This window comes from Colobus angolensis, unplaced genomic scaffold (assembly GCF_000951035.1).
Source record: "Colobus angolensis palliatus isolate OR3802 unplaced genomic scaffold, Cang.pa_1.0 Scaffold63, whole genome shotgun sequence".
Lineage (NCBI taxonomy): Eukaryota > Metazoa > Chordata > Mammalia > Primates > Cercopithecidae > Colobus > Colobus angolensis.
In genome coordinates, this window is record NW_012119932.1 from 9,662,043 (window position 1) to 9,671,970 (window position 9,928).

The 9,928-nt window shown below is 40.0% G+C and overlaps 1 protein-coding gene across 1 annotated transcript in view; it reads left to right on the forward strand.

The window, feature by feature from the left end:
* The window catches only part of CUBN (cubilin (intrinsic factor-cobalamin receptor)), a 315,183-nt gene that overhangs the window by 16,028 nt on the left and 289,227 nt on the right, over positions 1–9,928 (forward strand). Inside the window, 3 exon segments of the mRNA XM_011963893.1 lie at positions 2,826–2,957; positions 4,141–4,236; positions 9,160–9,278. Of these exon segments, the coding sequence (XP_011819283.1) occupies positions 2,826–2,957; positions 4,141–4,236; positions 9,160–9,278 (347 nt within the window).

Below are 9,928 nucleotides of genomic sequence, written 5' to 3' on the forward strand. Positions count from 1 at the left end.
CGCCTGTAGTCCCAGCTACTCAGGAGGCTGAGGCAGGAGAATGGCGTGAAGCCGGGAGGCGGAGCTTGCAGTGAGCTGAGATCCGGCCACAGCACTCCAGCCTTGGCGGCAGAGCGAGACGCCGTCTCAAAAAAAAAAAAAAAAGAAAAAAAAAAAAGAAATACTCTAGTGCCACCTTTCATACTAACCAGATGTTTGTACACATGGGGAAATTATTTGACCTCTTTGCATCTCCACCACAGTCCAGTAGCTCTTGCCTGGGTGTGTCATTAGCGTATCTTGTGGACTTGATGTAAACAGAAATATCCAGCTCCATCACAGCCCCGCGGCAACTGAATCTCTAGGGACACCAGATGTTGAGTCATGGAAAACGTGGGCTCTGTTAGTCAAAGACTGCCTGGGTTTGAATCCGAGGGCATCTTTTGTTCTATGAGACAGCCATCATACATTCCACACATATTTTTTTGTAGGATGCCTACTGCAAGCAAAGCACTGTGCTGGGTACATTGGTAGGCAATTAGCCAGACCTCAGGTTTATCTGCACTCCAGGGGTGTTCTTAGAAATGGAGCACAAAGATAATGTAATAATAGTAGCTGGTTTTCTTTTGCTTTGTTTTTGTTATTGTTTTGAGACAGAATCTCTCCCTGTTACCCAGGCTGGAGTACAGTGGCATGATCTCAGCTCACTGCAACCTCCACCTACTGGGTTCAAGCAATTCTCCTGCCTCAGCCTCCCGAGTAGCTGGGATTATGGGCACAAGCCACCATGCCCAGCTAATTTTTGTAGTTTTAGTAGAGACGGGGTTTGCCATGTTGGCCAGGCTGGTCTCAAACTCCTGACCTCAAGTGATCTGCCCACCTTGGCCTCCAAAAGTGCTGGGATTACAGGCGTGAGTCACCACGCATGGCCTGGTTTTTATTTTTAATAAAAGTGTTATTAAGGCACTGTATAAGTAAGTTTTAATTCTTTTAACTACAACAAAACCAAGACATGGTAAGAATAAGTATTACTCACATTTTAAAATATGATAACTTGAGCTTAAAGAGGTTGAATAACTTGCCCAAGATCACATAGCTTTACAGATGGCCAGAATTGAAACCCAGGCCAGTTTCTTCTCTCCAAGAAACCCCACAAACCTATAGCCCCAGGTAGTGATTTTTGGTTTAGTGGTGTTCTGCGTGTATATATTTAGATCTTGTAAAACTGGAAAGAGATGGAGAAACCTATGAAGACTTTTTCCCTCTTAGTTCTCAGGGGCAAGCATGATTTGCAAGCAATCACATTTTGAAGGTAATTGATCATGCACAATCTTTAAAAACTATAAATCAGAAAAACAAATTATTTAAATTAGAGGATTGGCAATGTGTTTTTACATTCTTTTTTTATGGTTGGAGAAGAAAAAGAGAAACAATTTTTTTCTTGTTTATCACTCTATTTTTCCTGCAATATATAGCAGTTACATTTTATAAGCAGCAAAGCAATGTATGCTGCTTATAAAATATCACTACAAAAATACGGAAAAAATAGAAAAAAATACCTTTGATCTTATCACACAGAGGACCATGATGAACATTCGGGCATTTTTTTCTTCCAACTTTTTTCATGTATGCATTTTGCCATGCACTAATATGATAATTTTCTTAGGTAGAGTCTTAGAAGAGGATTCTGCTTAAATCAAAGAATATAAATATTTTTAAGTCTTTAAAGGTTTTTAAGGATTCTTGTAATTGTAATAATTTGAATTATAAAAGTAATACAAATCTACAACCATTGAATAAAATGGGAAAGACTAAAGTAAAACTATTAAATCTCATCTTCCTAATGACACCGTTAGTCATTTGTTCTCCTTCCTCTTTTACCTTATTCTTCATTCGTACAAGCACATCTGCAAGAGTTTAAAAAATTCTTTCCCAAAATTAGGAGTATGAGCCCAATCCTCCATATGATTTTAACAGTTAGTTTCTTTTTGTTTCTGTTTTTGAGACAGAGTCTTGCTCTGTCGCCCAGGCCAGAGTGCAGTGGTGCAATTTGGCTCACTGCAACCTCTACCTCCCGGGTTTGAGGGATTCTCCTGCCTCAGCCTCCCAAGTAGCTGGGACTCCAGGGATGCACCACCACGTCCAGCTAATTTTTGTGTTTTTAGTACGGATAGGGTTTCACCATGTTGGCTAGACTGGTCTTGAACTCCTGGCCTCAGGTGATCTGCCCATCTCAGCCTCCCAAACTGCTGGGATTACAGGCATGAGAGCCACCTTGCTCAGCCACGTTTAGTATTTTAATTAATGTATATATAACAATTCTTTCAGTGTTTGTGTGTATGCACATGGAGGTATATAGGTATGCACATGATATTAAAAAGTGTTTTTAGTGTTCGGTCACAAAGATGAGTCATAAGGTGTTCAGCTATGCTTCTGTTGATGCTTAAGGGGGTTTTCCCAATTAAACAGTGCTGCAGTAGACATCCTCTTACCTACATCTTAGTGTGGTGGTAGTTTTATCACAATAGGCTGAGTTTTAATAAGTGCAGTTGGTAGTCAAAGTCTATGTATTTAAAAAATGTTAGTGAATACAGCCAGAGCTCTTTCCAAATAGGTTATATCAATTTAATGTCTAACTATCAGCATATAAGAGGAGCCCATTTGCCCACTTTGTTGCCAGAATTTGATTTTAAGAGTTCAAAACAACTTTTGCCAATCTGATAAGCATGTCTCATTTTTATTTTATAGTTCCTTAGGTGGAGAAAGTTTTTATATGTTTTGACTTGTATTTCTTCCTTGTTGACTTGTCTATAGAGCTAAACTTTTAAATCTTCTTGTTTTTCTAGGCTGGCAAGGCAATGGATATGTTTGCGAAGATATCAATGAATGTGAGATAAATAACGGCGGCTGTTCTGTGGCTCCACTTGTTGAGTGTGTGAATACACCTGGGTCTTCCCACTGTCAGGCCTGTCCACCAGGTGCTGCCTCAGTTCAGTGTCAACCTTCTGACCCCAGTACAGGGAACACAGACATTTGAATACGGAATCTTGTGCTCCATTTAAAATATGATTTCTGGCTGAGCGCAGTCACTCATGCCTGTAATCCCGGCACTTTGGGCGGCTGAGGTGGGTGGATCACATGAGGTCAGGAGTTCGAGACCACCCCGGCCAACATGGTGAAACCCCTTTTCTACTAAAAATACAAAATTAGCTGGGCGTGGTGGTGCGTGCTTGTAATCCCAGCTACTCGGGAGGCTGAGGCATGAGAATTGCTTGAACCTGGGAGGCGGAGGTTGCAGTGAGCTGAGATCATGCCACTGCACTCCAGCCTGGGCAACAGAGTAAGACTCCATCTTAAAAAAATAAAAAATAAAATATGATTTTTGTCTTAGGAGAGAAAATAGTACAGAAAGTTTTGTTTATCTTGTGAATTCAGGACACATTAGTATAACACTATGATAAGAAAGAAAAAACATTTTGAATATCAATGGAAAACAACAAACTTTACAAACTGTCAAATAGCTACCGAGATAATGCAGAATTTGAAAAGTTTTCTGAGTGGATCACAGACTTACTGTTCCATTGCCCTCACAAATAATTTATTAACATCGTGCACTCCTGAGTTGTTTTGTATACCAAGTTTACTAAACCACAGGCATCACAGTAGGCATATTTAGTAATTGTTGGTTTCCCTCCTTTTCTGGAAAGGAGTCTTTTCTGCTATTCTCCAACCTAAATCAAATTACTATCCAAGAAGTTCAGGGAGTACTAAGGGATACTCTGAAATCTGTATGTTTTAATAACATGAAACTACAGTACTTTGGGGTACTATAATAATTGACGTCTAAGAACATCAGAGTCACTGTAATGTAAAAATATTAACTTTCTTAGTGTCAGCACTTTCTAAGTCTACCAGCAGTTTTATACATATTTTTTCATTAGAAACAACCCAGAACATTGTTTATGAAATCAAGTTACTAATTCTTGTTATTTTTCATATTTATGAAATTTCATTTGTTGATGACATTTTATACTTATATTTTTTGTTTTGATGAGAGAGGATCCCTGATTGGTCTGTTTCATGATATTTGAATCTTAGACAGACGTTGTCCCCCCATCTTCTTGACATTGTTTCTTATGCCCCCGCTCTTGTTCTCATCAGGGTACCAGGGTGACGGAAGAGTGTGCACACTCATAGACATCTGCTCAGTCGGTAACGGAGGCTGCCACCCAGACGCCTTGTGCTCCTCAACTCTAGGTAGTGACTCATTTCTCTCTTTGGCTTTGGGTATTGTAATAAGACCCTCTAAACCAATTCAACATCTTACACACAAAATCCTCTGTTCTCAAAATTATTATTTTGACTTTCAAACCTAAAATTAATCCATGTCATAAAACTACATGTTTGGGTTTCTTTTTTTTTTTTTTTGAGACAGAGTCTTGCTCTGTTGCCCAGGCTGGAGTGCAGTGGTGCAATCTTGGCTTACTGCAAGCTCTGCCTCCCAGTAGAGATGGGGTTTCACTGTGTTAGCCAAGGTGGTCTTGATCTCCTGACCTCATGATCTGCCCGCCTCGGCCTCCCAAAGTGCTGGAATTGCAGGCGTGAGCCACTGCACCTGGCCGGATTTCTTAAAAATGTAATAAGCTATGCTCTTTAATGGTCTGCTCTAATTTAGGAAATAAGGTAATTAAGCCAACTAATTAATTAATGACTGTATTCCAACAAGCAGGCAGGAGAAAAGGAGGAAGAAGGCTATGCCACCTTCTTTTAAAGGACTCTTCCTTTTCTAGGCTGTTGCTTAGAACTGAGCCGACTGGCTACACCTGGCTGCAAAGGGAGGTTAGGAAGTACAGTCTATATTTCAGGCATCCTGAGTCCAGCTGAAATGAGGAGTTCAGAATGAAGGAAGGAGAGAATGGATCTAGGGTGGCCACCAACAGTGTTTGCAATGCTGCATAAAAGGGTTTAACCCTGTAATTTAACAAAATATATACTGCTAAACTTTCTCCAAGAAAGGTTGTATCAATGTATGTATTTACAGACAGTGTATAAAAATACATATTTACTGTCTTTGACAATAATAGATATTATTATTATTTTTCATCTTGGTCAGTTTTATAGGCAAAATTAGTTTTTCGATTACTTTCATTTATACTTTTTGATTACTAATAATTAATATTTTCCACATTTTCACTGGGCATTTTTTTATTTGTTCATCCCCTTTACTCTCTTTCTTTCTTACTGATTGGCAAAATTTCTTTATGTACTAAAGACATTACCTCATTATATATCTTATGTTTTATAAATGTTTTTCCTGGTATGTTGTTTTTCTTTTAATCTTGTGGTGGTATTTTCTGTAAAGAAGTTTAGAATTGTTATGTAGTCAAAAAGATAAATCTTTTCTCTAATAATTTCTCCTTTTGCAGTCATGTTTAGGAAGGCCTTCTTTACTGAACTCTTTAAAAATTGTCAAGTACATGTTCTTTTATACTTTTATGGGTTTCCTTATGGTAAGATATTTTATATTTTTAGAATATATTTTTTATCTATAGCATCAAATAGAGATCTGGCTTGGTATTTTTGCTCAAATAAGTGGACCCAACTCCATCTCTTGAATAATCGTATCTTTTGCTATTTCAAGATACCACCTTTATTTTTTATTAATTTGTCATATACTTGCATATATAGAAAAGAATATATATGTGTATGTAAACACACACACACACACATACGTGTGACTAAATGCTTATTAATTGATTATCAACATACCAAAGTGGTTAGGAGCATGATTTCTAGATAAAGACTGCTGTCATTTTTCCCTGGGCTCCACCATATTTTAGCTGCTTGTCCTCAGTCAAGACACTTAATCTCTATGCTTTAGTCCTTCATCTATAAAATGAGAATAATAATAGCACCTACCTCAGGGTGCTTGAGATGATTAAATGAGTCCTTATATGTAAAGTGCTTGTAACAAATATTATTACAAACATAACCTTTTTTTTAAATATGGAAGACGGTCATAATGTTGATGACATGAAGTATTAATAGCACTTTATGTACTTTTAGGCTGCCCTTCTTTACTGCAACCTGTAAGCTTACCCTGGGAACCTTAAAAAATTTCTAGGCAGAGCTGCAACAGTTTTAGAGCTTACTTACTCTATTTTTCCCTATAAATATATTTTTTTCTTTTTCTTTCTTTCTTTCTTTTTTTTTTTTTTGAGTTGGAGTCCTGCTTTGTCACCCAGGCTGGAGTGCAATGGCATGATCTTGGCTCACTGCAAACTCCGTCTCCTGGGTTGAAGCAATTCTCCCACCTCAGCCTCCCGAGTAGCTGGGACTACAGCCATGTGCCGCCACACCTGGCTAATTTTTGTATTTTTAGTAGAGACAGGGTTTTACCATGTTGGCCAGACTGCTCTCGAACTCCTGACCTCAAGTGATCCGCCCGTCTCAGCCTCCCAAAGTGCTGGGATTATAGGCGTGAGCCACCGCGCCCGGCCCAAATTTTTTTTTTTTTTTTTTTTGAGACGGAGTCTCCCTCTGTCGCCCAGGCTAGAGTGCTGTGGCCAGATCTCAGCTCACTGCAAGCTCCGCCTCCCGGGTTTATGCCATTCTCCTGCCTCAGCCTCCCGAGTAGCTGGGACTACAGGCGCCGCCACCTCGCCCGGCTAGTTTTTTGTGTTTTTTAGTAGAGACGGGGTTTCACTGTGTTAGCCAGGATGGTCTCGATCTCCGGACCTCGTGATCCGCCCGTCTGGGCCTCCCAAAGTGCTGGGATTACAGGCTTGAGCCACCGCGCCCGGCCAAATATTTTTAAAAGAAGTAATTAACTACAAAAAATGCATTTCTAGGCAATTCTTTATTTTAAAAAGATATTTGTGTTTTTAATATTGAAATAGAATCTTGCAAGTAATATAAGCTGAGAATATAAAAAACATATTGTCATTCAATTCTACTGTAATCTGTCACATTGTATAATTTGTTCTATTTTTTAAATTATTCAGTAGGGTTTTTCTATCCATCTTAAACAGTTCTTGCTGATGGAGAAATGTAGTTAAGCGCCACATTGATTTCCTTGTATTATTTCAACCATTGTACAATATAGTAGAACGAACATATATTTCGGCAATGAGATGGGGCTTTTTGCTATTAAGTGAGAAATCTGGAAAAGTCTCTGGATATTAAATTTAGTAAAATTTTGTAACGTCTATGATGAGTATTTTTTTACTTAACATTGTGTAAGAAAACTGTCAAGACACTGAATGCTCTAATACTGTTGTTAGCTATTACCTCATGTACATCATAATTAATCGTGGATGTTAATTCATGTTTTAAATAGACTCAGTCATTTCAAATTCCTTTCAACCAAGTTCCTTCCCAACCCAATTCGATTGCCATTGTTTTAACCTTGTACCATGGTGATGAGGAGCTCATCAAAAGTGTGGGAGAAGTTTTGGCACTGGTATTTTGTTGATGTCCCCATATATTTATGTTACTGTATTATCTTCAATCTGTGATTTTATTGCAAACATCTTTTAGAGACTTGAGTTCATTCTGTGATGGCTATTTAGCCTGTTTAAAACTGGCAGCATACAGGCCAGGTGTGATGATTCACGCCTGTAATCCCAGCACTTTGGGAGGCCAAGGCAGGTGGATCATGAGGTCAGCAGATCGAGACCATCCTGGCTAACATGGTGAAAGCCTGTCTCTGCTAAAAAATACAAAAAATTAGCCGGACGTGGTGGCAGGTGCATGTAGTCCCAGCTACTTGGGAGGCTGAGGCGGGAGAATGGTGAGAACCCAGGAGGTGGAGCTTGTAGTGAGCCAAGATCGCACCACTGCACTCCAGCCTGGGCAACAGAGCGAGACTCTGTCTCAAAAGAAAAGCAACAACAGCAAAAAAAAAACAAACAAAAAACAAACAAAAAAAGCCACCTGGCAGCATACAATCTGCACGTCCACATAACTAGGGAAATGTGGCCTGCCCGTGTAAGCTACACTCCCATGCAGATGTGCTGTAGGCACCCTACACATGAGGGGGCTGCTTGCTCTCTGGGCTCCTCTTCATTCTAGCTGTGTGTCCTTGGCCAGGACAGTCTGTCTGTACTCTGGCTTCATCTATAAAATGGGGATTATAAAAGAATATCTACATAGGCCTTTTTGTTGTTGTTGTTGTTGAGATGGAGTCTTGCTCTATCGCCCAGGCTGGAGTGCAGTGGCGGGATCTTGGCTCACTGCAACCTCCACCTCCTGGGTTCAAGGGATTCTTCTGCCTCAGCCTCCTGATTAGCTTGGACTACAGGCCACCACGCCCAGCTAATTGGTTTGTATTTTTAGTAGAGACAGGGCTTCACCATGTTGGCCAGGTCAAACTCACGACCTCATGTGATCTGCCTGTCTCGGCCTCCCAAAGTGCAGGGAATACAGATTCCATAGGGCTCTTTATTATTATTAAAAAGAATTTTTTTTTGGAAATGGAGTCTCACTCTGTCACCCAGGCTGGAGTGCAGTGGCGCTCTCTCAGCTCACTGCAACCTCTGCCTCCCGGGTTCAAGCGATTCTCCTGCCTCACCCTCCCAAGTAGCTGGGATTATAGGCATGCGCCACCACACCCAGCTAATTTTTGTATTTTTAGTAGAAACAGGATTTCTCTATGTTGGCCAGCTGGTCTCTAACTCCTGAACTCAAGTGATCTGCCCACCTCAGTCTCCCAAAGTGCTGGGATTACAGGTGTGAGCCACTGCACCCAGGCCTCTATTGGGTTCTTGAGGGGATTAAATCAGTCAGTGTAAATCCAGTGCTTGCAACAGATAAGTTTCATCCTAAGTGTCTCCTTTTCTGCTGTTAACTCCTCCATGATAAGAATGTCTGTCTTACCCAGGTGCCCCTCACCGTTATGCAAAGCTCAGGACCATCTAACATACGGGCCGACAGCACTGATGGCAACCCAATACTTCAATAATGTATTGACCGCATTTAATGGCTTTCTTATTTTAAGATAAGAAATACAAAAATAAAGATGCTAATATTTTCTCCTCATACCTTGTTTTATCTGCCTGTCAAAATATGCAGACTGGATGTTGGTGGATTCTTGTTTATACAGCATATTCTGAGTTTAGATGCTGCATCTGAACAGAGGAGGAGAACTGTATTTACACATTTGTTTTTATTTCTGAACAGGATCCTTACCTCTCTGCACATGTCTCCCGGGTTATACTGGAAATGGTTATGGGCCAAATGGATGTGTGCATCTCAGTAATATTTGCCTAAGTCACCCCTGTCTAAATGGACAATGCATCGTGAGTCCTTTATTCTTCCTGTGGACAGAGAGTACCTGAGAATAATTTTAGTTTCACGCCTATAAAATGTATCGTTATAGGATTCAGGAATGTTAAGATAATGAGTCAAGTTTCAGATAAGGAACTGTCAAGAACTCTCAGATAAAAGATAGATAATGATTTTAGTTCTCAGGAAAAAGCATTGAGTTAATTTTTTGTCTCAGTGGTTTACGAAGAACTAAACTACGCCTGCAGTTTGATCTAAATAAATCTGACTTATACTTAACAATTACCATTTAAACTTATTAATAACAAGTTAGACTACTAGACAATACCTATATATAAATACATATATATTTGTAGCACCTGTTAAATATATCAATAGGCCAGGCATGGTGGCTCACACCTATAATCCCAGCATTTTGGGAGGCTGAGGTGGGTGGATCACGAGCCAGGAGTTTGAGACCAGCCTGACCAACATGGTGAAACCTCATCTCTACTAAAAAAAAGTTAGCCAGGCACGGTGGCACATGCCTGTAATCCCAGTTACTCAGGAGGCTGAGACAGGAAAATCACTTGAACTCGGGAGGCGGAGGTTGCAGTGAGCTGAGATCACACCACTGCACTCCAGCTGGGGTGACAGAGTGAGACTCCATCTCAAAAAAAAAATT